Here is a 27688-nt window from a genome sequence, read left to right as displayed (position 1 = left end):
GCTTCTGATAGTTACTATCAATTGTGTGTGCACACAATTGCACACATGCACACACATGTGCACACTTGTGTGCACAACAGTATTGGAACTTGAACTTAAGAGCATGGGCACTGTCTCTTAACTTTTTTTATTCAAGGTTAAGACTCTACAACTTGAGCCACAGTGTCACTTCTGACTTTCTGCTGGTTAACTGCAGATAAGAGTCTATAGGACTTTTCGGCCTGGACTGTTTCAAGTGGTGATGCTCACATCTCCACTTCCTGATTAGCTAGGACTACAGGCGTAAGCCACTGTGCCCAGCTGGGAGTTACTCTAAGTACTACTAAAGGATGGGACCATATTCACTATTTGAGAAATAATTTGACTTTATTGGCAAAGGATAAAAGAATGTAGAAGAATGTCCTGACCAGGGTCATGAATCCTTATTTTAAGTCTATGACCTCCCATTGGTTTCAAGAATTTGTCCAAATCTTTCTATTTTCTTAATGAGTTTGCAAAGCAAAGCCTATCTTGTGAACATGTGGCTCTTCCCTGAATGGTACATAGAGCTCTAATACATAGCTCACGCTCTTGGAAAGGACTGCTTCATGTTTTTTTTAACTTTGCTTTTGGGGGTTAAAGCTAGGAAACATTTTATTCCTCCCAATGCTGACACATGATTAATTTTCAAACAATCTGTTTCAACTTGAAACTCCAATGAGTAACTTTTCAGTTTCCTTTTGAAGAAGTTCAGATTTAAAGAAACTGAAGAGTAGTTTATGTGGCAATTAGAGGTCTTCAAATAAAATATTCCAAATTCTACATTTATCGTAAGTTTAAAAGACCAAGGATAAGGGCATGCTGGGCTGAGTACTTGCTAGACATGTGTGATGCTTATTCTCCAGTACCAAATAAGAGGAAATAAACTCATATATAAGTGAATAAATAACAGAAATGCCATAAATCAAGCAAGCCTTTGGAAAAGGAAAACATTTTACTTTTCTGAAATATTAAATACCATAAATTTGCCTTGACCTTTATAAATATCTACTATTCCAGAGTAGATAGTTTTCACAAAGACCCAATAAATCATAATATTTGTGAGGTCAACTATAAAAGTGGAAACTAGAATTCAAACACATTGAACAGACCTAAATCTATGTGGATAGGCCAAACTATATCAAATTCAGCCCTCATTCTGAAACAAAGTGAATAAATATTTTAGAAGTCCTTTTTTGTTTGTTGATTGACTTGTTTGGGTGCTGAACCTGCGCCAGTATGATTAGTGGGTTGTTAAATTCCTTTAACTGAGACCTGAAGTACTACAGTAGTCCTGGCCACCCAAGATGGCTCTAGAGTACACACAGCAAGATCACTTGAGCTGATTGGAACATCTATCCATTTCCCTTTCTGGTTTGTTCTGGGTCCTGGTCCACAGGAGATGCTGTTTCAGTGGAAATGTTCAGTGAGTCATCTCTACTGACTACCAAAGTAGTGCAAAATTGAATCCTCTATCTCTTATATGCGGATGCTTTACCCCTTGAACCACCTACTCCCTGGTCTAATTCTTTGTCTCTTCTATACTGGCCCTTCAATTAAAGCTCTAAATTCTATAAGCATATATTAAAAATGATAAATCAGCTCTATCCAAAATTATATATATATATATATATAAAATCATTTGCTCCTAAGTCTCTAACACTACTGAATATCAATGAAAGCACTATCTTCTTGCCTTATCTTTACATAGAACTAAAGTTTTGTTGTCACTCTCACTAGTGAGTTGGGACAAATCCTATGCCTTTTCCTTGTAAGAGCGTCAGTGAGTTGAATATGTGAAATCCTGACACACGTTAACAATTCTGAGAATAGGAGACAACCATAGTAGCTTTTGAAGGGCAAAAAACCCACAAAATATGTAGAAAATCTTTTAATTGGGGCTCTTTCTTGATTTTTGGAACTGTTCAATTCATAAAGCTGCAACTGGAATAAAAATTGCATTACAGGGATGTACTTAGGTAAGAGCAGATCAGCAGAATCCTATCTCGGTGTAAGTACAAATCTGTTGATGTTTAGCAATTCTAAACAGATTCCTAATCACTAACCCATTTGTTTTGGGGATATGAATAGCCTTGAACTTCCTGCCATTGAATATCTAAAAGTGCAGGTTTCTAAATCTAGTCTGCTCGCTAATATATGCCCATGGAATTGTCTTGTCATACTTAAAACCCAAATCAGTAATATGTAGTGTCAGTCTTAAAGCCAAAGATGGATTTGTGCAAGCTTCATTTAATTCCTTAAGCAGTGATTAGTTTATTCCTTAATAGATTCTTCTTATAACAAGTCAGTTTTTTAATAGGTGGTATTTTAAGGCATGCTACAAACATACTCAGTAGCACTAAAAATATATGAGTTCAAATCTGAATTCTGCTTCTATTGCCCGTTAACTCTGAGACTTTGGACAAATACCCTAATCTTTAAGAAGAATATGATAGCATTCTAAGAATATAAATGTCTAATATAATTACCATATTAATGATTTGGGTTAGACTATGTGTATTGTCATACTACCAGTATTTTCCTTCTATGGGATGTATCTTGAATTTGGTATAAAATGACTAGCTAACTTGTCAAGTCTTCAAAAGTGTAACCTCTTATACCAGAACTAAAGTCTCTATTTATATCCAATACTTAATGTAGTACCTACTTCAGATCACCTAATCTGATGGCACAAAATACAAAAACAGCACATATTTTCAAAAACACACAAGGATACCTATTAAGTAAGTGTGTAGGTGCATGTAGGTGTGTGAATTAACACAAAATAGAAACAACTTAAGGTAAAACAAACACATCTATGAGACAAGCATATCGCATAAATATTAGTTTGAAGCCTTTTTTAGATGTGACTATCATACAGAAGGTTAGTTCTTTCTACAAAGGTCACAAACAATGGTACTCAACTCTTTCTACTTTGTAAATACAGACTCAAAGAGCCTGTATGCATTGCTAGGCTCACAAAGAGTTTCTCACTTTTTTTATGTCTGCATTACTGAGCCAGATAAAGCAGACATCAAGTGTTTGGGAACAATGATTCTTCAAGATAGATTCTGATCATATTCCTTATTCTCTCCCCAACCACAACTGTAAGAAAGTATGTGATATACCTTATGATGTACTGTAACAGAAACCCAAAGTGTTCTTCCCTGAAATTACACAGTTAGGTCACACATCTTATTTTCCATGATCTTATGAGTCTGAGTGGAACATGTTTGAAATTGGGGCATGTACGAGACAAGACTCTTCTTACCAGAAGTTCCCAAGATGAAATTATTTTCAACAAAACATGAACAACTGTCCCGGAGGACTCTGATATCACTGAATAAACAGTGGGCTGGGAATGGACACAATACTGCTGACTCCTCTGTCAAAAACACATCATTCTCTCTTTTTTTCACGGAGGTGATCCCTAAATAGTAAACAGACTTTTCACTAGGACTTTCTTCAGGGAAAGTTCCCTCCAGTTCTAAAAGTTCTTCCAACCCTGATAATGAAAGAGAGGGTGAAATGATTTCAGGGTGCTGATCTGATAATATAAAAAATGTCTGTGTGTCTCCCTCCCAGGAGCTATCCGAGAAAGAATCTTTCACTGGAGAGCTCTTGCTAGGGAAGTCGTGGGTGACAGAACTCGGTAGAGGTCCTGGTTCTTCATCTGTCTCACTTGATTTGGAACTGCTGAGCAGCGTTGCATATTTAACTGAGGGCTGGCTCTGGCTGTCATCCTCACAGGTGATCTCCACACTCTCCGTTTCTGAGAAGTTAGCACTGTGGCATGGGTCACTGGTACAAATTGAACCCGTCTCAAGATCTGGGGTTGTTAAGAGGAGAGAGACCATAGTTGCTGGCACCACCTCCTCTTTGTTTGTCCATGATGTATCGACACTGATATCTTCTGAAATTGTTTCAGGCTCCAGGAGGAGAGGACCAAATATCACAGATCCTGTATGCTTGGTAAAAAGATGTTCAAATGTTTCAGGCTAAAAGAAAAGATATATTTTAATGCTCAATTATATTAACAATTGTGTGCTTCATTAGGTCAGGCTTACCAAAAGGCAAGTGTGTATGTAAGGGACAGAAGTCAACCACAATTTGGAGACTAAAGGAGATGTATTAGAAATCATGAGGGAAACAGTTTAAAAGTTTAAAAGGAAGACAAGACAAATCAGGAAATCTATCTCTATGAACACAATCAGTTTCTTCTGTAAAAAACTGAGTTCAATAATGCTTTGTGTGATGGTGTCTAGAAGCACTTTGCTTTCAATAGAGATGGGTTTCTATAATTGGGAAATACTATATCATCTGAGGACTTCTTTATATTGCCTTACATTTCCAAAAACTGAACTTTTAAACCCCAAGTAGACAAAAATGCATCAAAATAAAATCAAAGAAGCAAAGTAATTTGTCCAAAGATAGAATAACTATTTTAGGATATAAGATATGGCATGAAGTTAAAAGAACAGTGACTATTAAGAACATACCTTCCTTGTGTGGTAACGAATCTCCTTGAGACTATAAAAATCAGCATTAGTAATATCTATTTGTTGAAATCAATGATGGAAAAAGAGATGACAACAGACTTATAAACTGTTCCTCCTTGTTAACAACTTGCTATAATATAGATTACGGGACACGTGGAATGAAGACAAACACACAAGACAAATGTACATCATATGTATTATAGGAATGATGGTTACATCACAACAAAAATCCTGCCAAGAAGCTACAAAACAACAACTTGATTGCAGAAAAACTCAATTCATACAATAGAAACACGCTGAAAAAAATAAACACAAAATAAAAAATGCTATGGGTACATCACATTGAAAAATTAACACTAGATAGGAAAAATGTTCAGTTTATATATCACATATACATTTTAGCTTTTGAATTTTACAAGTCTTTAAGCTAATAGCATGACTTATCAAGCTAACAATAGCATAACAATTATTAAGCTTTATAGTTCAGGCTTATTGCCTGAGATAATGGCATTCTCTACTGTTCTTCATAATGGCAAGTGTATTCCATACAAAAATACAATTTATTTAGCAGCTTGAAACTCTTAAATGAAATATATTAGCAATTAAAACAAAAAGGAATAAATATACAAAATATACTGCAATATATTAATATAAGTATTAAAATATTGCATGGTAACAAAAACTGTTAATATATTTTTTGTTATTCTATCAGTATAATATAAGAAGAGTAAATAGTTTATATGCCTACTTTCTGACAGAAGTCTAGAGACTTCTAATCTCCTTCAAATATTTGCTTGTTTGCCTTTTTTCCCTAAAGGGTTCAGCTATTTATATGTGCATAAAATTATTTTAAAATGTCAAAAGAACTTAGAAATTACGAATATCAAATAAAGAAATTAGACTTATATCAACAGGAAAACAAAAAAATGCACAAAAATCACCCACAATATACAGTCCAGCTCACAAATGTTCTTCAAATGACTTGTTACATTTTGTGTTCCCTAAAAACCTCAAGAATGAGTAATAATTGTTGGAATCAAATATTGTATATTTCTTCAAAGCATTCCAATGGAAACTTTCACTAAGAAACAAAGCCTTACATTACTGAAATATATTTTGCCAAGGGTCACAACACTATTTAAAGTATGTTTATTCAAAAAACATTTCACTTGGCATGACACTAATCAAGATGCATTGCATTTGTAAACTGCTTTGTTAAATGGCATATCCTTTTTGTACAACTACTTAAAGATAAAAAAAATTCTTAAATATTTCATTCTGTTTAATTTCAGGGAACCTATTAAACATTCATTCAACTGGTAACAATTAAAACTCTTTTTTATAATTTCACACTTGGATTTTACATCCCAATGACATCTGTTAATAGTCAACGGAGAAAAACACATTCCTCTGAGGTCTTTTTCCCATCCAAATAAAACAATGAATAAATCTAATATAAATGATCCATGTATTTGCTAAAGTTGAATATCATTTGGGTTCAGAAATTTGGTTTTGTTTGATTGTGAGCAATAGAACACAGTTACTATGGCGATTGTATTCTGGCAAGTGGTATTTTGGAAGGTAAGAGTCATCACTGAGAACTATTTGTAAAAACGTTAAATAATCTCTCTTCTTTGCCTAACTACATGCTTTCCTGCCTGCCAAAAGACTGGGGTGGTTCAATGGAAACAAATTAAATTTAGGCAGGAATTGCACAAGAAGACTGGACTGGAGGCTGATGTTCTTTTTTGATCTGGACAATCTGACCTGAGTATATAGAGTTATTCTTATAAGAACTGTAACTTCCACTGCTCTGGGACAAGCACAGACCACATCTGGCTTTCTTCAAACATCATATAATGCCATTTTTCAAGGCTATTGAAAACAAAAATGTCTAGACTGATCAAAGTGAGATATAAAAAAGCTATAAGACACTAAAAAAAGCCACACACATGGATCTACTTGTAGGTTCAAGTGTTCATAAAGTAATTTAACGTGGAAATTTTGGGACATAAGAATTTAAATACTTTCACTGCATTCCGTAGTTGGAGTTATTCTATTTTTATGGATACGTATCAGAAGTTACAGTTTTGGAGTTCCCCCAGCTACAGCTTACCTAATGGATGTTTTATGACAGCAACAGTCATATTTTTTTAATATTTTATGATTAAGAAATGAAATCTCAAATCCAGAAACCATCAATATCACTTTCAAGCTGCAGGTAAATTTGAAAATTATCTCTACATCCCAACTAAGCCAGATTCAAATCTATAGCAGAACTCCAAATTTACATGTCTCTTTTAAGTACAGTATATGTTAGTTCTCGATAGTTCAACCATTATTTTTGTTTGTTTGTTTAAATTGTCTCCCCTTCTTCAAAATGTAAAAATCTTCTAATACTCTATGGACTGTTGGAAAGTTGGAACACTGGGTTCATCTGTAGTGATCATGATTAGACTTCAAAGAATGTCCGTTCTCTGTTTAGATAAAATGAAACAAAATAAGAACTCAAAAAAATTTTTTAAAAATCACCCAGAATACAAAAGAAAAATATTCAAAGCATTTCCTGTTAGGCATAGTGCTGGATTATAAATTCCCATGTTACATTACTGTAATGCATCCTTTTAGGAAAGGATTTGAACTACAGTTGTTTTTTTTTTTCCTTTCCTTTCAGGATATCTTAATTATACTCCAAGTACAGATTTCATTAATCCAACATAAAAAAAATTGGGGAAGAATAACAGAGTGGGGAAAATGAGAGAAGGACGAAGAACTGACTTACAGATTTGTAATCTCTTTGTGCAAATATATAATGAAGAAGAAGAAGAAGAAGAAGAAGAAGAAGAAGAAGAAGAAGAAGAAGAAGAAGAAGAAGAAGAAGAAGGAGAAGAAGAAGGGGAGGGGAGGGGGAGGGGGAGGGGAGGGGGAGAGGGAGGAGAGGAGAAAGAGGAGGGGGAAGGGGGAGGAGGGGGAGGAGAAGGAGGAGTATAGTTCAAAGACAATGAACAAAGGAAACAGAAGACTATAAAATATCCAGAGTAGACTGTACCTGCAGAGAAAATGGGTAGAGAAATTGTTAGTAAAAAACTCAGGAAGGGCTGGGAATATGGCTTAGCAGAAGAGTGTTTTCCTTGAATGCATGAAGCCCTGAGTTCAATTCCTCAACACCACATAAACAGAAAAAGCCAGAAGTGGCACTGTGGCGCAGGTGGTAGAGTGCTAGCCTTGAGCAAAAAGAAGCCAGGGACAGTGCCCGGCTCTGAGACCAAGCCCCAGGCCTGGAAACACACACACACACACACACACACACACACACACACACACACACACAGGAAAAAGGGAGACTTAAGCTAAAAACAAGCCTGAGGAAGCTCTGGTCTTGGAATGGGGCTCTTTGACTCTGCTACACACAGAAGAGCCTTCATACAAGAACTCACTCTGCGGGCTGGGGATATAGCCTAGTGGCAAGAGTGCCTGCCTCGGATACACGAGGCCCTAGGTTCGATTCCCCAGCACCACATATACAGAAAACGGCCAGAAGCGGCGCTGTGGCTCAAGTGGCGGAGTGCTAGCCTTGAGCGGGAAGAAGCCAGGGACAGTGCTCAGGCCCTGAGTCCAAGGCCCAGGACTGGCCAAAAAAAAAAAAAAAAAAAAGAACTCACTCTGCATACAAACTGAGCATTTGTTCTCAAAGCAATGGAGAAACAGTATGGGAAAATGAGAGCAGCCATTGGATAGTGCTACCTTGGAATACATCTGTCCTCATCTGTCAGAGTACTGCCTGCACACTGAGGATCAGTTTCCACCTATACGTACTGGGCTTCCAGTCAGCCTAACTGCTTCATTCACTTAGGAAAAGTAAGGAAAGGATTACCAGATATTTGAGAGAAAACTGAGATCAGAAAAGAAAAGCCAAGATAAGCTAGAGAATAACATGATCTGATGAAAACAGAAAATTCAAAGGAGGAAAGATAAATTACAAATAAAACTGCTAAAATTCAATGTATACTTGTGACTAACTTGAGGGGATAAGCGGGGTTGGGAGGGAAAACAATAGAAGGGATGATATTGATCAAGTATGTCATATTCATGAATTGAAAATCTCTTTCAATGATAAACCAAGTTAAAATTTTAAAATCCACTGTAAACTTAACATTAATCAGGAAGCTGAAGTCTGAGGATTGTGGTTTGAAGCCAGCCAGGGCAGGAAAGTCCTTAAGATTCTTATCTCCAGTTAATCACAGAGAAACCCAGAAGTGGCCTGGTGGCTCAAGTAGTAGAGCACTAGCTTTGAGCAAAAGGAGCTCAGGAACAGAGCCAAGACCCAGAGTTCAAACCCAATAACACTGAAGTTTTAGAAGATAAAATAGAAAATAACACATAAAATAGAAATAGAAAATAATAAAAATAGAAAGAACACTTTTTGTAATAGCAAAAGATAGAAAGTGCCACAAAGTCCATATTTGAAAGAACCAAAATGAAAGTAATCCTGGCAGTGGTTGCTCACACCTGTAATCCTAGCTAATCAGGAGACTGAGATCCAAGGGTTGCAGTTCTAAACCAGCCCAGACAGAAAAGTCCATGGGATTCTTATCTGCATGTAACTAGAAAAAAAAGCTGGAGGTGGAACTGTAGCTAAGGGAAAATACCAATGCCCCGAGTTTAAGCCCCAGTATAGACATAAAAGAAAGGGAGAAAGAGGAGGGAGGGAGAAAAAGAAGGAAAGAAGGAGACAAGGAAGGGAGAAGGGAGGGGAAGGGTGGGAAGGAGGGAGGGAGGGAGGGAAAAAGGATGGAAGGAACCAAAAGAAGAATGTAGGTAGGAGGATGGGGAAAGGAGAAGGAGAGACAAAATACATGGATAAGTAAATACAAGTTCATTTATCCACTCTCCTATAGAAGGAGATTTAAATTATTTGAACAGTTTCTGCTATTCTGCTATTTCAGCAGTGTTTCAGAAAGCATGACTATATCCACCTATTTGGTTATCTGGAGTGTATGCCTTGATATTTCTTATTACTTAAAAAAATTGAAAAAGTACATGCACACAGTTCAGTAGTAAAACAGTAGGGGAGAACATCTATTAAAATATAATTTCCTGTATTTCAAGTAAGTAGTAAAATTATTTTGTGCATTTATGCACTTCCCCATTGCTATATGGATGTGTGTGAGAGGTTAGAAGGCAAAACATATTTCTCACTGTCAGTCATGTAAAAAACTGGAAAGTCACTCCTATGTACAACAGACCCCAAAATTACACACATTGTCTCTAAAATAAGTTACCTAGCCACTATAAACTTCAGTTTTCTCTTATATAAAATAAAAAGTATAGGGCTAAAAATATGGCTTAGTGGTAAAATGGTTGCCTAGCATGCATGAAACCCTGTGTTCAATTCCTCAGTACCACATAACCAGAAAAAGCCAAAAGTGGCACTGTGGCTCAAGTGGTAGAGTGCCAGCCTTGAACTAAAGATGCTCAAGGACAGTGCCCAGGCCCTGAGTTCAAGCCCCAGGACTGGCATAAATAAAAATGAATAAATAAAGAGCATAATAATTATTTCAAGGGTAACTGAAAGATACTAAAATGTTATGTAGAATATTCATACAAAGTAATAACTAATATTTCTCAAAATCCTTGCATGTTACATGGATCATCTTCTTCAGTCTCTATAACAACCCAAAAAGGTTGTTGCTCACCTTAACCTCTTTGTAGTGGACAACACTAACACCCTGTGATAGATGGAAAAATCACACGGATATAGAAGTGTGTATCTCACTGACCTGCACATGCATAAATAGACACTCATGAATTATCATGAACTACTTGATATACTACAGAAGGAATTTCAGTGTATTCAGAACATTAAACAACAAAATGCTTTAGGAACTTAAGTGCGTAAATACTCTCACAAAATGTATATGTAAAAAGGGCTTGGAGAAAGAATGGCCTAGGGCAGAATGTTCCTTGAGAAGAAAATTAAGGCCTAACAAAGGCCCAGGGTCACAAACTGGGAAACAGACTACAGAGAAAGACAGTGCAAAGCTAGAGTAAGAGAACTGTTCTTGTAGCCTCAAGAAAAACCTGAAGACTTTCATAAATGATCAATGATAAAGATGTAATTATTGAGTCTGCATTATGTTCTCCAAACAATTATTGTTTTAATAACTGTGTATGTTGACACAAAGAATCAATTTTATTTTTCCAGTTTTAGGATTATAAAGTCTACCTGGTTTCTGGGGTAGGAAAACTACATTGTTATAAGCAATTTTAAAAATCCATTAAACTCTAGAGTTTTCTGAAAAATTCTATTATGAAAGTAGGCTCAAACTATTTTATTATAGTTGAGTACTTCATAAGCTACTTCTGCTTAAGTGGAAACATCTACATAAGTTTTACTCTAATTGCATTTTTTAGGTAATATGTTAAGATAAGATTATCCAATCATTTTAAGTTATTTAAATAACTATAGATAGTAAACAGTAGTGATAAAAATATTGATTGCTAGCCTTTGTGGAAACATACTTTACACCAAAACAGTGTAGCCAGTTACCTATTTTCCACTAGTGTTGACCTGTAATATCTAATATTATGTCTATTGTCTAATATTTATTTCATTATGGTCTGTGAACAGAAGAGAGACATATATATTGCCAACTCATATGACAAAGTACTAAATTTTGCTTCCTTCTGTATCCTGCTATTCTTAAAAATACATAATAAACAACATTAAAGTTAATTGGATGAAAACTTTTAAGTCTTAAAAATACTAAAGGATCTAAAAGTCACATGACATATAAGGTGTGATCTTACATATTCTGGGTTTAAGAAAATGAAAAAGTGAGTGACCTTCTGAAAATTAAGTCCTTGTGCCCAGGAACAATTCTTGGGGTTTGGAACATCTTCCCAAAACAGCCTTTTCATTCTACAAAGGAAAAATAAGACATCCAGAATTATAGGAAAATTCCTGCATTGAAAATGTTACTTGTGCAGACAGATGGGGTTGGGATATATAGGTAGTTAGAGTGATGGAAGGAATGACACTGATCAAGATGCAATGGACACAGAAATGCCTGTGTTGAAATAAAACTTCTTTTGTATGTTGACAGTTAATGAGCATACAGAATACACATTAGTTCATCATACCAGTTATAGTATTTACACTCTACTCTATAAAGAGTTCTAGCAAACTTCAACCTAGATGCAAGTTAATATCCTAATAAAAATAGCCTAGTCTAATAATATTCTAATTAAAAAACAGCTCTGTGCCAAGCACTGTATTACTGTGCATAAGACTTCTCCAAAAATAGGAAATTAAAAAATGGCTATGATGTGGTTGTCAGAGAGAAGTCCAGCTCACTCGGCTCCAAGAACTTACTTGACTAGGAAGTAAAATCAGATTCTACACTCTTCTTTCCTTTTCTTTGGACAGAAGAAAAATGTTTCCTCAGAGATCCAGCCTCCTACATCTGGATGTCTCAACACAGGGTGATGTGACACACAAAGTAGCTCAGAAAACTCAAGGTCATTTCTCTGACCAGCCAGGCAGACTGGAGCCAGCAGGCCTATTTACTCAAAACAAATAAACTGACTGCTCCATGTTGTCACCAAAAATCCACGTGTAAGGTCCTGTGATCACCACTAAACCTTCAATCCAAATTGAAGAGCTCCGAAAGCTTTTAGCCACATCCAAGAATATATTACCTAGATTTTTCTCCTATAGGCCTGTTCATTACTGGATATGTGTGTGCATGTATACATACAGAAAAATTAAACACTTTAAATTTTCCCTTGAGTTTTATGTTGTCTAATCAGAATGGAAAATCAATTCCTGAAAACAAGTCTTTCTTTTTTGTTATCTTCATAAATACATAAATACATATCATATACATAAATACAATATCATATAGAAAAATTTGAATGTTCATGATTTGAGTTTTAGATCAAGGCTTAAATATACATAAGGAATGATTCCATAAAGATTCTTAACACTATGTACAATACCTTTGGTGTGATATTAGCAATGTCCCCAGCAGTAAGACAGAAGAAGAAATAATTATGGGCACAATTACAAATAGACCTGCATCATTTTGGTGTCTGTTGATATCATCTGAAAGAGAAATACAATTTATACAACTCAAGAGTATAAGGATATTTTAACCTACTTCTGTATAAAAATTATACTTTTTTCTGATTTCATCATAAATCTGTATTAGCCTCAAAATCATAAAATAGAGGGAGTAAGAGCACAAATTATGTGCGCATTTGTAAAATAAGTATTTTATTCAATATTAGATTTAAAATGTAGCAATCATTTTTTCCAAAGTTATTTACTTGCCCAGTTTCTCCATGTGATAATTTTTAGATCATAGGAGTAAAAAGTGTCCATTGAAGTTCATATGGTGAGTCTCACTATCTGCTTCTGGCAAAGCTGATCTGCAGCACCTGCCAGTCTTTATCTAGATCACTGCAGATGCACTGATTTCCTCTGTTGTTTGAACCCAGTGCTCACTCTGAAGGACCTAGGCACATGGATTCTTTATCCTGAAGAGCTAGAAAGTCCTACAGGAGTTCACTCAAACATTGGCTATCAGTTGTACAAAAAAGAAAGAAAGAGAGAAAGAGAAAGAAAGAAAGAACGAAAGAAAGAAAGAGAGAGAGAAAGAGAGAGATAAGGAAGGAAGAAAGGAAGGAAGGAAGGAAGGAAGGAAGGAAGGAAGGAAGGAAGGAAGGAAGGAAGGAAAGAAGGAAGGAAGGAAGGAAATAGAGATAGAAAAGAAAGACCATTTCTGGCAATCCTGGCTAAAACACCACATTTTAATTGTATACCTTTATATTATTTTATTTTCCTTCAAGCATATGTCTGTATCTGACATTGTACTTTACATAACTTACATATTGCCCTTCACTCATTTTAGGACCTTGGAAATTAAATTCCATAAGAGCAGAGACTTGCACTCTTGAGCTTCTCACAAGTTATTAAAACAATGCTCAAGAGATATTAACATACAAACTTTTACAGTTATTTTTATTCTAAAGTCAGATAAATGCTTCTCTCTTGAAGCTACTTAGCTGACTTACTTGGATTTGAAGACAACTTAAAAATAATTAAATTGAGCCAGGTGCCAATAGTTAACACTAATAATCCTGGCTACTCGTGTGACTAAGACCTAAGTAAATAAGTCAGCCTGGGTGGAAAAGTCTATGAGACTCTTATCTCCAACTAGCCAGCAAAAAGTCAAATGTGGAGGCATGGTTAAAGTGGTAGAGCATAAGCCTTGAACAAAAAAAGCCAAGCAAGAGTGGGAGCCCCTGAGTTCAAGTCCCAGTGCCAGCACAAAAAATAAATAAATAAAAAGGTTCACTAAAATTAATTCGAAATAGAAGATGACCAATGATTTTTAATGCTGTAACTATCAGTTTTATTTTTAGAGAAAAATATAGTTCCTTTGAACTACCCTATAATAAATATCTCTACATAAGTTTCAATTCTCCCATCATTATATCAAACAAAAAATAATCCACTGGCAACACTACTTCTAACAAATTACAAAGTACACCAGTGCATTTTTTTTTTGCCAGTCTTAGGACTTGAACTCATTACCTGAGCAGCGTCCCTGGCTTCTTTTTGCTCAAGGCTAGCACTCTACCTCTTGAGCCACAGCGCCACTTCCATCCTTTTCTGTTTATGTGGTGCTGAGGATTCGAACCCAGAGCTTCAAGCATCATAGGCAAGCACTGTACCACTAAGCCACATTCCCAGCCCCAAAACACACCAGTGTAAAAATAAAAATAAACATTTTACCTTGGGTGAAACTATTAATTATCTTCGGTTTTCCCACTCCCTCCACAAATATTGGGTAAAGACTGAACTGATACTTCTCAATGGGGATAAAATAATCTGAGGAGAAAGATATAGTAAGAACTCATTTGTACTTAACTGAGTGAAATGTATATATAAAAAACCATAGGTTACATAAATATATATCCAGAAATAAGAAGCTGTCAATTAAATTGATGATGAAAGAAATTTCAAAATTAACCTAAGTACTTCAAATTCTCTAGCAATGATGATTTTCCAAATATTGTTTCAAAAATCATATCCAGACACAGATGATTGTGATTTTCAAAGGAATATTCCAGGAATCACCAGTTTGTTCAAATTCACTGGGAAATGACCTTTTGTTGTTTTCGCATTTTCTTTATCAAGACACTATATACCATATCATTTCCCTTATCTTCACAGTAGATACTAGTCTTTTTCTCCAGGAAGTTATCTTAATGTGCCTATGCAAGATAGCTGGGAAATTAAAGTCTTGTGAAGTTGTCTGTAAAGCAGGAGTGGTGGAGACCATGGGGTTTCCCTGCAGTATCTGGGAGTGATCATCCCACAGGAAAGCTCAAGAAAGATCTCGTAATGGTTGTCTCAAATTCTAATGATAATTGTGTATCACTCCAAAAGAGGCAAAAGAGGCAGATCTCTTTGAAATCTAAATTTGTTATATCACTGGCTTAAAGAAAAGTACCTAAATGGCAAGGCGAAGGAACTCAGTTATCCATCAGTAATTTATAAATAAATTAACCCTGATGTTACATTCTTGACCTCTGGTAGGAAATGGAAGTGTGAGTCCCATGAATGATACTGCACCATGACTATGGGAATCACTGGCTCCCCTACTTAACATCCTTTAATCCTCACCAGGACTGGTCAGTGCTGGGTTGTGCACAGAGGCTAGGTGCTCTGCTGACTTCTTGGGATAACTGGTCTCTCTTGAAGAGACACTGGCCTTGCTTATCACATCCTAGACCCTTAGACCTTTGACCTGCATTCCCACTCATAAGTGATATGATGAGTGAGTGTATAGTTTGGGAAAATAATTTAGCATTTGTTGTTAAAACCTACTAAAAAGACGGTGTGGATTTTTTGGGGTAGTTTTTTTTTAAAAAATAAAGTTGAAAACAACATGAATAGTTTTAAGTCGATTTTACAATAAAATGTAATATGTGATCATCAAAAATCATAGTAAGAAAGAATTAGGGAGAAATATAAAAGATTTAAATGTGCCTGTGAACAATATGAAAGAAGCTAGGAAAATAGAAAAAAATCTTTTGCTAAGGTGATGGGGTCATAAGTATTAAGAGATATCCATCTATATTTTCAAAGTTTTTATTACCTGGCAGTATTATTTAAGTTCTCATTCATTGCATCACGTTAACTCATGAAAGAAACTTAGCAAAAAAGTATAGTCGACTTACCATGAATATAATACTTCTTGACATTTGAAGGGATCCTAAGCCATTTGCTTTCATCTTCTTCATTGAGATTTTTCCATTCCATAATAAAGTACATTAGGTTGTAATCATTGGGTGATAGCATCCAGGAAAGAATCACACAACTGCTGTTTAAAGGATAAGCACTGAGTGACTGCACGATATTTACTGAGGGGAAAAGAAGGAAATTGATTTTTAAATTCAAAATTTTAATGAGCATTTACTAACACCCTTGAGGAATTTACAGTCTATTGAACGAGAGGAAAAGGAAGAGAAGACAGATGATTTATACAAGTATATTATGTGGCAATTATTTCTGCAGCATAAGAGTCACATAAGGAGAGAAACATAGGCCCTGAGCTCAAATTTCAGTACCACCACCACCAAAAAAGTAATAGGCCAAGACTCCATGGAGGAAATGGAGCTGGATAGAGATACAGAAAATTTGCATTTTAAAAAGAGGTACATTGTATAACACAGTTTAGAAATTCCTATGAGAATTCTTCTCAGTTCTCTGAAAAATTAAATACATGAAAATTAATGAAAGAAATGTTTGCTACTCATATCAAATGAAGTCCACAGTGATTTTCAAGTCTTGGCAATTATCTAGAATCCACATAGCACATCATATTATTACAATTTATGTGCATAGCATTTGATATGAAAATAGAGACAAAGCAAAAAGAAAAACAAGACAAAAACAGCAAAAAAGAAAGGACCACTTGGTTCCATTTCCTGGAGTTCATTTTGATAAATATTGTTCCATATGATCAGATACATACAGTATTGCACTTTTTTGTTCCTCTCCTAAGAGTATCCACCTTTGGTTTCTCTGTGTGTGAATACCTAGAGACCTGTATTATTTATCATGTCCCAGTCTATTTTAGATCTAGATTTTGCATATGAGAGAAAACATGTTTGTTTGTTTGTTTTGTTTTGGGGTGTTTTTTTTTTGCCAGTCCTGGGGCTTGAACTCGGAGCCTGAGCACTGTCCTTGGCTTCTTTTTGCTCAAAGCTAGCACTCTGCCACTTGAGCCACAACGCCACTTTCTGGCCTTTTCTATATATGTGGTGCTGAGGAATCGAACCTAGGACTTCATGTATGTGAGGGAAGCACTCTTGCCACTAGGCCATATTCCCAGCACAAAACATGCTTTCTCTGTAGGTATGGCTTTGGGAGTGAATGGGGAGGCACAGAAATGGAGAGACAAATGGTGAACAAATGAAACAATGGTGCTCACTGGGTACCGTGTTGAAAATGAACTATACAACTTGTGGGTTGGGTGGAAGAAGAAATCTGGGAGTGAGGGAAGGGATGATATTGTCCAAACAGAAATGGTTCTCTTTGCTTGACTTATATAACTGTAACCTTTATGTTTAATATAGATATTTAATAAAAAAGAAATACTCTAAGTAAACATAAATACATTGAAACCTATATATATGCCACAAAACACATATGTTATAATGCCTATAGTGTACAACAGTATGTTACATATAGCAAAACATATGTTTACATACAAAATATTATGTATACTTATGTTTACACATAGATACACTCTTTAGAGTAACACACACACACACACACACACACACACACACACACACACACACCCCTACAATCTTTCTCTCTGCAAAAGGTTTAAGTATTAGGTTTACGAGAACATTCTCATTTTATTATAACACTTCAAAAATGTTCTGCCACATGAATGTAGTAAGCGTGTTTTGTTATTTTTTCCAGCAAAGCAGAGAGACAGATGAACGAGAATTCCAGGCTGCTCAGAGATAATTTAGAAGGGAAGGGTGTGCAGAGGTGAAGTGTTTACAGGAGCAATGGATTCCTACTCGGAAACTCTTCTCACCTTTGCTCACGGGCCGTGAGAGCGTGAGGTTAAAATTTGCAGAGGAAGCGCCAATGGAATTGATGGCCAAAACGGAAACAGTATGCAATTGCTCTGTCCACAGGAAAGTGAGCTGGGTGTGATTTCCCACATCTTCTGACCATGTTCCATTGTGGGAAGTACAATGCTTTACCACATATCTCCTCACGCTGCACAGTGAGTCATTTTTCGTCAGTGGCTGTAGTAAACATAGAAATTGATTAGTTGAGAGACTGCAGTGCTTTTTATACCAAATGAGCACACCAAGCTCTGATTACAATTTCCCATCAGTAGGAACCCGTTAGATGAAGGCAGGAACTGCCTATTACAATTCTGAGGGAAGTGGGGAAAGATCGAAACTGCCTCCAAGCACATTCTCTGTGAATGTGTCTGGGTAGTCATGAGAGTAAACCTGTTTTCCTCTTGTTGAGTTTTTCTTTTTCCTTAAGATTCAGAGGATATATCCCTTGAAGACATTGAAGTAAAGATACAATTAGGACACTTTTCTACTAAAATGTTTTATTAGTCTTTAGAGAAAGACTGATAAGGAACACTTTGCTCATCCAACCAATCAAACCAGGACCGATATTATGAACAAACGAAAAAGACCCAAAAAAACGCTAATGCACATTAATTCTAGGAAGATCTGTCTATAGTTTTTCCTTGCTCTGATGCATTAGGAAGAGGATTTCAAGCAGGGAATGTTTGCAAAGATAACAAGGAACACAACTATTGGGTTGATGTATATGGCCACAGAATTTCTGTCTTACAGCCCTTTGAAAAGACTAGACCATTTTTTTAAGATTCCTATGTAAAATACATTACCAATGTTCTTTTAGATTCAATGTTGTTCTTCCATTCTAAAGACCAAACAATCTACCCTATTGCAGATAGGATTAAATGCTGCCAATTCTTTCTAAGGGCATGGAAAGCTGGACTAATGTACTATAGACTAGAATAGTGCTTCTCGTTGTTTTTTCCTTTTTTATTTGACAATTTTTAAAGCTTCTCATGACACAAGTAGGAAAATCATGAACAAGTAATTTGGATTGAGCATCCCCTATCTGAAAATGTGAAATACAAAATGCTCTAGAATCTGAACGTGTGGCTACCATGCTGGTGCTGAAAATGGATGAGTTTTAAGTGATTATTTCATATTGCAGATTCGAGGCTTACGGATGCTTTGGGTCTTGGTGTATAGGCTTTTCCAAAAGTATCACTCCTGTTATTCCTGTCCACTGAACAGCACTGGGAAAATATTGTCCCAATTTGAGAAGTGTAGGCTTGGGGAGATGCCATGGTTTGGCTCTTCAGTGTTCACCAAAGGTCTTAGGTGTTAAAAACTTGGTCACCAGCCTGTGATGCTCTTGGGGGCTGGTAGTACTTAGGAAACAGGTTGCCATGGAAGGGAGTGAGGCCCCGTTAAATACTGAATATTGAGATTTCCCCGCTTCCCACTTTCTCTCTCTTTCTTTCCCAATGCCAACTAGTGAGCCGCTTCTTAGGTCATATGTTCCTATCCTGATGCACTGCCTTGCAAATAGAGCCAAGAGACCATAGAGTCCTTAAAGCCCAATGAACCACAATGTATTTTTTATGCTAATACATTGTTTATAACAGGTTAATTTGCCATAGTGACAGAAAACTAACACAGGAATCATGATAATTGACCTTTCTAACTTCAAGTTAGAAAAGCAAACTAAAATAATACAAAACTAGGACAAGATTAATGAAAGAGAATTTAGCCAACAAAAGGCACTCAAGTTCCTTGAAAAGTGGTAGATGGGTAACAATGCAAGTTTCTCTCCTTATTTCATATTAAACCTGAAGAGCCCAATATGACCGACACTGGCCACTATGGCCATTTAAATTTAAATTAATTAAATACAAGCTAAAATTCAGTTTCTCTGTCATGTTACAAACATATCAAGTACTAATAGCCACAGGAGCCTATTTTATAGGACAATGTAGATACAAACCATTTCCATTGTTAGGGAAAGTCCCGGTGGACAGCATCATTGGAGAAACATGGAATCCATGATATAAAGAAAACATAAGAACTATTAGGGAAGAAGGACAATTGCTTTGTTGTTGGGCCTATTAGGGTAGAAGAAGAGGGAGGGAATGACCACAGCCTGGGTCAGAGGGCAGTTGCTACAGAGAGAATAAAGTAAAGAAAAAGTAAAGGTACTTAAATTCTGCTCATGGTTGACCCTAGCACTGTCTTAGAAACATATTGCCTGATCCTCACTGTAGAAACGCTCAGATCTCTGAAGCGGGTGTCCATAGAAATAAAACAAAGGAAGAAGAAGCAGCAGCAAACAATCTGTTGGGTAAATAGCTGTTTCTTATTCAGCAAAGCCTCCTTTCTCCGTGAGTTCAACTTCCCACTCCATCAGAGGACAGCCCCTGAGCCTCCTGGGAGTGGAAATGTGAAAACTGCTTAGATAAGAGATGATTAGTAAACATCAGCACCAGTTTTTAATGCTAACATTAAATTAGAAATGTTGAAATAGAGAAAAATTTAAAAATAGTCTTTTTTTTTTTTTTAGTCCTGGGGCTTGGACTCAGGGCCTGAGCACTGTCCCTGGCTTCTTTTTGCTCAAGGCTAGCACTCTGCCACTTGAGCCACAGCGCCACTTCTGGCCATTTTCTGTATATGTGGTGCTGGGGAATTGAACCCAGGGCTTCATGTATACAAGGCAAACACTCTTGCCACTAGGCCATATTCCCAGCCCTAGAAATAGTATTGATTATACAAACAAGTAAAATTATACAGTAACTAAATTTACAAATGAAATGTACATAAACCCTATGCATCGCATATTTTTACATAAGGATTGATCTTAGATCAGGAAACATTTTAAAAGCATATGTTAGTTTATTTCTGGGGAATGAACTTTAATTTTATATTTAGGGTGACACCAACATTGTTTTACTTCATGGGCTTCATTCCCATGTCAGTCTTAAGTTAGGTATCACTTGGGCTAGAAATCAATTCATTCGAAACAAAGAATGTTTCAAAATTTCTGAGTGTTTATCATTTAACAGAGTATTATTTGTATACTATTATATAGATATATTCTTGAAGTATGAAGGCCAGTCCACATTTACAAGATTAAATATAAATATAATTTTTGGACTGAAAGGTACACTAAACATCACTGGGCCCAATTTACATTCATATAGTCTTTAAATCTTGACCTCTAAGTGATTTCACCAAAATAGTCATGATATAATTATGTTTAAATGAAAAGAGAACTAAATTCTCCTAGCTCACTCCAGTGCTCCAGTCATGACACATCTTAGCTCTTTACCATCAGATCTCAACAATATAATGAAAATGCAAAATTGGAGGGAGTTTAGGAGATTAATAATGATAGGATTATGAACAATGAAATAAGTATCTCTTTTAAGAGAATAAAAGTAAAACTTAAGAATAAAATTAAAAAAGCAAGAATACCTTCCAAAGTAAGGTGACATTTGTCTCTTTTTTAGTAACATCTCCATTAATTACTCTCCATAATTCAGGTCCTCTCTTGGGAACTACAAAATGACAAGAAGGCCAGATTGTCCATGTGTCTTTATAAATAATGATTTTAGTCATATATGAAGCAACATGTGATCATTTTCAAGACACATTTGCAAAATCTTTGCAGACCTTTGACATCCACGATAGCTGTGTATGCTGGTTTGCTCCAATTGCTCCAATACCCCAGGCCGTCTAGCCTCCTGCAGCGCACCTGAGCAGCATAGACAGCACACAGGTCTGGCACTGGGAGACTGGCAGATTTTGATTTTGCATCATGCACCTCATGCATCTGTAAGACAAATCAACATAGTAGAATGAATTTCACTAGGATGCATGTATCCAAAGGGTTCTAAAGTACATTTTCTTTGTAAACCTTAGAACAAGTCCAAAATTAAGAGGAAACTGATTTTGTGTTCAAAGCCAACCTAGGCAGAAAAGTCTGTGTGACACATCTCAAATTAACCACCAAAATGCTGGAAGTTGATCTATGGCTCAAATGGAGAAGTTCCAGCCTTCAGCTAAAAGCTAAATGGCATTGCCCATGCCCTAAGTTCAACTCCTCATATTGGCACACACAAAAAGAATGTTTAACTTAGTGTTTCTCCCTAGACAATCAAATGGATGAAATACATGTTCACTTTATTTTAAATAATTGTGAGGTAATACATAATTAGCTTTCTTGATATTTCTGGGGTTTTGTAAATTACTGCCTCAAACTAATGGGGAGAGCAATTCCACACACTCTTGCCTCTCTAGATATAAATCTGCACGTTTAATTAAAGCAACTTCTTTTCAAGTGTATTCCATTGAAAACATATGTATGCATTAGTAGATGTTAGAGAAAAAAAAGGTCTTTGAAAAAATAAGTTTGGGAACCACTGGATAAAAAAAAGGAACAATTGTCTCTTTAATATAAGACTTCTCAGATCATTAACATGCCATATGTTGCAATGCATCCCTACAGAGATACACTAATGCAGGTGTCACTAAACCTATTTTAAGGATATGTCTGATAGGATTCATGTTTGTGAAACAGTTTGGAAAAAGATTGATCCAGAAATGTTGTTCTGTAAAAGGGTTTAAAGACTGTGAACAAGCTAATGAAAATACAGGATAATATACTTTTTTCATACCAATAAAATCAGCCTTACATTAAAACAAACTTTTCCACATTGAAATAAATTAGAACTTAGTGAGGCAAACTGAAAAAAATTTCTAAGTAAAGATACCTTCCATTGCATTTCTTTCCCACTTAGCCCATATCGAATCTGGAACAGAAGACTATTCTCTGGAAAGAGTGGCTTTTCCCAGGATACTTTCAATAATCCGATGTTTACTGTCATTTCTGCTTTCACACTAGATGGAGGAAGCGGTCTCACTAGAAATTGTAATAATGGTATTATGGAATGGCAATGTAAACACCAGTGTGCTTAAATATCATAGTATAGCACATAATATCTACAAGTCATAAAAATTCTATTTAATAGTTCATATGCATAATCTAAAATCTTTTTTAAACTTTCTCATTACCTCACCCTTAATCTCTATACTTTTTTTTTTTTTTTTTTTTGGCCAGTCCTGGGGCTTGGACTCAGGGCCTGAGCACTGTCCCTGGCTTCTTTTTGCTCAAGGCTAACACTCTGCCACTTGAGCCACAGTGCCACTTCTGGCCATTTTCTGTATATGTGGTGCTGGGGAATTGAACCCAGGGCCTCATGAATACGAGGCAGGCACTCTAGCCACTAGGCCATATCCCCAGCCCTTGTTGTTGTTTTTTGCCAGTCCTGGGCCTTGGACTCAGGGCCTGAACACTGTCCCTGGCTTCTTTTTGCTCAAGGCTAGCACTTTGCCGCTTGAGCCACAGCACCACTTCTGGCCGATTTCTGTATACGTGGTGCTGGGGAATTGAACCCAGGGCCTCGTGTGTACGAGGCAAGCACTCTACCACTAGGCCATATCCCCAGCCCCTATACTTTTATGTAATATATAACAATTAACTATTTCTCAGAGAGTTTCCTGGAAAAAAAATCAATAAGCAATTATGCATGGCAGTTTATAAGTTAATAAAATACCTCATTAGAAATTGAGCCATTGAGACTAGTCGGATGTGACTCAGTGATAGAATGCTTGCTTAGCACAAGCAAGGCCCTGGGTTCAATTCATGGGAAGGGAAGGGGAAGGGCAAGGGCAAGTTCAAAGAGAAAGGAAGGAGTTAATGTCTGGGAGTATAATATAACTCTGTGACACAGGCCTTGTCTAACATGTATGAGGCCTTAGCTTTGATCCTCAAGGCCAAGTAAAAAGAAAAGAAAAAAAGAAATGGAATCCTTGGCACTACATGTAAAAGATATCATACTGAAAACATAAGTATCAATATTAATCTATCATCTTTAGCTTAGACATATCCAACACAAACATTATCTCTGAATTCATAATTTCTACATTTAAACCACTCTTCCAAATAGTAAAAGACAAATAAAATCTTGGGATATTTGATACAAAAAGCTGAAAGCCTAAGTGTGAGCCTCTGGAGCTCCTGTCCTGATTACCTATCTGCACAATGAGAGGAGGGTTTCGTGTAGAGGGTGTAGAACCAATTGAGAAAGTACAGGAGTTTAAAAATATTTAAGTACTGTACTTGCATACTAATGGCTAAAGAACTGCTCTCCACAGAACACTTCTAAAACCAGCTCACAATGGCTCTCATGCACATCTAAATGACCCAGTACCTAATAGGTGAATGCCTGGCACCATAAAGGCCCCCAAAAGAGGGACAGGAATGCTACTTTTCTTAGTGATTATTTTCAAAGTCCTCTCTGCACACTTGCAATCCAAAGTATTTATGTGACATATCCAAGCTTGCAAAGCTAGTAAGTGGTGGAGCTGCCACTGATTTCCAGGTTGAATTTGCACATTGCTTTTTTTTTCTACTAAGACATTAGTTTCAAAAAGACAATACAGCACAGATTACTCAGAGAGCATATATTACTGAATCCACATTGCCTCTGTCATATTACATGTGTACATGTGATTGGTACATGTGTGTTGATGGATAGGAGGTTTCTTTGCTGTCCTAATTTATTTAGTACCCATAATACCTTGCACAATGAAGTTACATACAGGAGAAAGTGAATTACATGGAAACTTTATACTAAAAAAATCATAATTAAGACAAGGGTATCCTGTATTAGCAAAATGTACATTTTAATTTAAATGTTCTCTAATTAAACATTGAGTAAAATATTGATTTTTGGCATAACACCCAACAATATAGTGTATAGAAACAATAACTATTCTTTAACTTCTCTTAGAAGTTACCATTAGAAATAAGTGATTTCTCAAAAAATCACAATTATACTGGAGCTATGTACTACATCTCAAGGGTTCCCTGAATTCTTAGATCTCAAAACACCTGCTGAAAAGAATATTCTAAATGTCATGAATATGCCATCATCCTAGTATATTTTGTAATTCATAGAGTAGTATGCTGAAAATGTTCCAATTGCTATGGACTAAGTTATCTATACCTATGAAGAAGCATGCCAATTAATAATACAAGATAGACTTAAAACATTTTTCTAAGGCTGACCATCTTGTGAATTTTACTATAAACAGAAACAATTTTCTTTTAAAAATAGTGTGATTAGAAAATGGCAATGCACAATATTAATCCCGAATTAACTTGCATCCAATTTTACTACTTACCTACAGAATCAGGAACAACACATGTTGGTGGGGAGTTGAGTGAACCTAATGAGTGGTTTACCCTAATCCACATTGTGTAGCCAGATAATAGAAAGATTGGCTGGAAAACACACTCATAAAAGCCATCCTTCTGCAAATAGCAATCTTTGGGCTCAGATACAGTATGAATAGATGGACTATCAGAACAATAAAGACTGCTCCTAAAGACACAAAAATAGCCAATTAACACACAGCCTTGATCAAAGCAATACTGATATTTGAGAATTCTGAACTGTTCTAAAAGAAACATTTTTCTCCATCTGAAAATAAATGTTTTTAATTAGAAAAGCATTCTTAAATTCCCAGTTATTTCACAACCTCTATCTTTCCATAGAAGCAGCAATACCTATGAAATATTTTATTCATCATTAATTAGAGTTATACACTTAAAAGTCTCTAAAAAGAATATAATCCAGTTAGAGATAAAATCTATAATAGCTTGAAAGTCAAGCTAACATTTTATATTAGTGATACATTCTTTAAGTATCGATTAGAAATAATCATCTCAACTCCCAGGATAGGAATAAGGTTGCTTCTTCATACTTTTTAAATAAGGAATTAAATTCGACCAACAATTGACAATATAACTGACAATGTAACTTAACAATGCCATAATACTTTCTTGTCTAAATTGAAATGATACCTGACATGTATATGAACAATATAGTCAAGTGTATTACTCATTTTCTCAGACATTAGAACAGTTAAAATTTTGAGTTTCAACCTCAGTACATACACGGGGAAGCACAGTGTTTCCCCTACTATTTGTTCTGAATATAGCATTTAAATGGCTAAAGTAGTAGTGAAGAGCACAGAGAGAAAGTCAGAAGAAAATAAAAAATGGACTATGTTCTCTATCATTTTTGGAAGTTTTTTTTTCTTCTCAAGATTATTGATATGGATGTAGTGTGTGTGTGTGTGTGTGTGTGTGTGTAAGAGGGAGGGAGGGGAGGAAGGAGGGAAGGGAGGGAGGGAATAAGTAAGGGGAAAAAAATAAATGAGGGGACAAAAAGCAAACAGGAAGAGGCTTGCCAGCCCGAGCAGTGCAGAAGCAAAATGTAGGAATAGTGCACTTGGAACAAATGCTTAGCATCATTATCATGAGAGCAATTAACTATTCCTGAATGTTTTCTAGACATTAGAACATTTAATTATAATTAAACAAAATGCTTTGTTAATTCTCACAGATATCTTGTAAGTCTGAGGCTGAAGGACACAGTGACATAGAGCTAGTTTCATGGGTATTCTGGAAATGTTAGTACGGTAGATGAGCTACGAGCTTATAGAAAGTTTTCCACAAGCTCATCCTGTTTCATGAAAACACCATTTAAAGAACACAAAGACATATTATAAAAGTAAAATCACATTACTATGAACTGTTTTTTGTGTTGTTTTCTGTTTTTTTCGGTTGGCTGTGGGGTTTGAACTCAGGGCTGAGCACTGTCCCTGAGCTCTTCGGCTCTAGGCTAGCGCTCTACCACTTTGAGCCACAGCTCTACTTCTGGTTCTGGAGTGGTTAATTGAAGATAAGAGTCTCACAGGGACTTCTCTGCTGGGGCTGGCTTCAGACTGCAATCCTTAGCTCTCAGCCTCCTGAGTAGCTAGGATTACAGGTGTGAACCACCAGTGCCCAGATTAAACTTTTTATTCAGTTAAAAATACTCAAAGCTGGCAGGTTTAAGGTAGCTATTCGCAGGCTTAAGGCAGCTTTTTTCTCATTTCAGAAATTGGCACATTTATCCTAACACTACATAGTAATAGACTCAAAGAATTAGGACCAGAATTTATACTGCAGTATTTGAGTGAGGGGATATATTCTTCAAGTTGAAATTTGAGATTCTAAGAATAAATGAGCATGTTGTACAAACTGAAAGCCTCCAATAACAAATAAGCAGTAGAGCACAGTGTTTAATGGCAGAATGCATATTTGAAAATGACCATAAAATATTTTAATTATGTGTTATCTCCACTAATCAAAATAAATGAAAGGCAAGAGAAATGCTATGAGATGCCTTAATAAAAATAAAGTTAAAAATAAGCAAGTACAATGCAAACTTCTCCTTATTGGAACTTATTATTTTTATTATTTATTTCACAATAATGTCACCAAGAGACCGAACCTAGGGCTTTGCATATACAAGGCAAGCTCTCTATCACTTGTATTTTGTAGTTAGTTTGTTTACTTTTAGTGATACTGGGGTTTGAACGCAGGGCCTTGAGTTTGCTAGGGGGACACTCTACAACTTGAGCCACACCACCAGCCTATGTATTTTGTTTTTGAGATAGGGTCTTTCCAACTTTGCCTGGGCTAGCCTGGAACTCTTAATCCTTCTGCCTCTGTCTTCTAAGTAGCTGTGATTACAGGTGTACAACAGCTTACCTGGCTCCTTACCATTCATATTGTCTCTTAGAATCTTTCCCTCTTTGACTCTGTTTTAAACATTAATCTTTAGCCAATTGATGTTAAATATTTGTAATCCTCCAAGTTCTACTCTAGACAGTTCTGTGAGTCAAATTTAAATGCATATAAACTTCTCTTTCATATCATTGATGAGTTAAAACTCAACTGTAGCCTATCACCAGTGGCTCACAACTATAATCTTATCTACTCAAGAGGCTAAGAACTGAGAATCATGGTTCAAAGCCAGCCGGGGGAAGGAAATTCCATGAGGCTCTTATCTCCAATTAACCACCAAAGAGCCAGAAATGGAGCTAGTGCTCAAGTGATAGAGCACTAGCCTTGAGCA

At 36.1% G+C, this 27688-nt stretch overlaps 1 protein-coding gene across 3 annotated transcripts in view; it reads right to left on the bottom strand.

The window, feature by feature from the left end:
* Positions 1 to 2563: 2563 nt before the first annotated feature.
* The window catches only part of Lepr (leptin receptor), a 69921-nt gene continuing 44796 nt past the window's right edge, over positions 2564 to 27688 (bottom strand). For 2 of the 3 annotated variants that reach the window (XM_048351500.1, XM_048351499.1), the window contains 10 exons: positions 24903 to 25102; positions 22427 to 22575; positions 21327 to 21486; positions 21129 to 21211; positions 17648 to 17864; positions 15771 to 15953; positions 14320 to 14415; positions 12519 to 12624; positions 11364 to 11439; positions 4697 to 6994 (listed from right to left, as the gene is read on the bottom strand). In XM_048351500.1, coding sequence (XP_048207457.1) covers positions 6977 to 6994; positions 11364 to 11439; positions 12519 to 12624; positions 14320 to 14415; positions 15771 to 15953; positions 17648 to 17864; positions 21129 to 21211; positions 21327 to 21486; positions 22427 to 22575; positions 24903 to 25102 — 1288 coding nt within the window. In that variant the 3' untranslated portion in view covers positions 4697 to 6976. Of the gene's footprint in view, positions 4017 to 4696; positions 6995 to 11363; positions 11440 to 12518; positions 12625 to 14319; positions 14416 to 15770; positions 15954 to 17647; positions 17865 to 21128; positions 21212 to 21326; positions 21487 to 22426; positions 22576 to 24902; positions 25103 to 27688 lie in introns of those variants that run through there. The other variant, XM_048351501.1, reaches the window with a different exon arrangement.

This window comes from Perognathus longimembris, chromosome 7, assembly GCF_023159225.1.
Source record: "Perognathus longimembris pacificus isolate PPM17 chromosome 7, ASM2315922v1, whole genome shotgun sequence".
NCBI lineage: Eukaryota > Metazoa > Chordata > Mammalia > Rodentia > Heteromyidae > Perognathus > Perognathus longimembris.
Note: the sequence above shows the minus strand (reverse complement) of the source record. Positions and strands in the feature narration are given on the sequence as shown.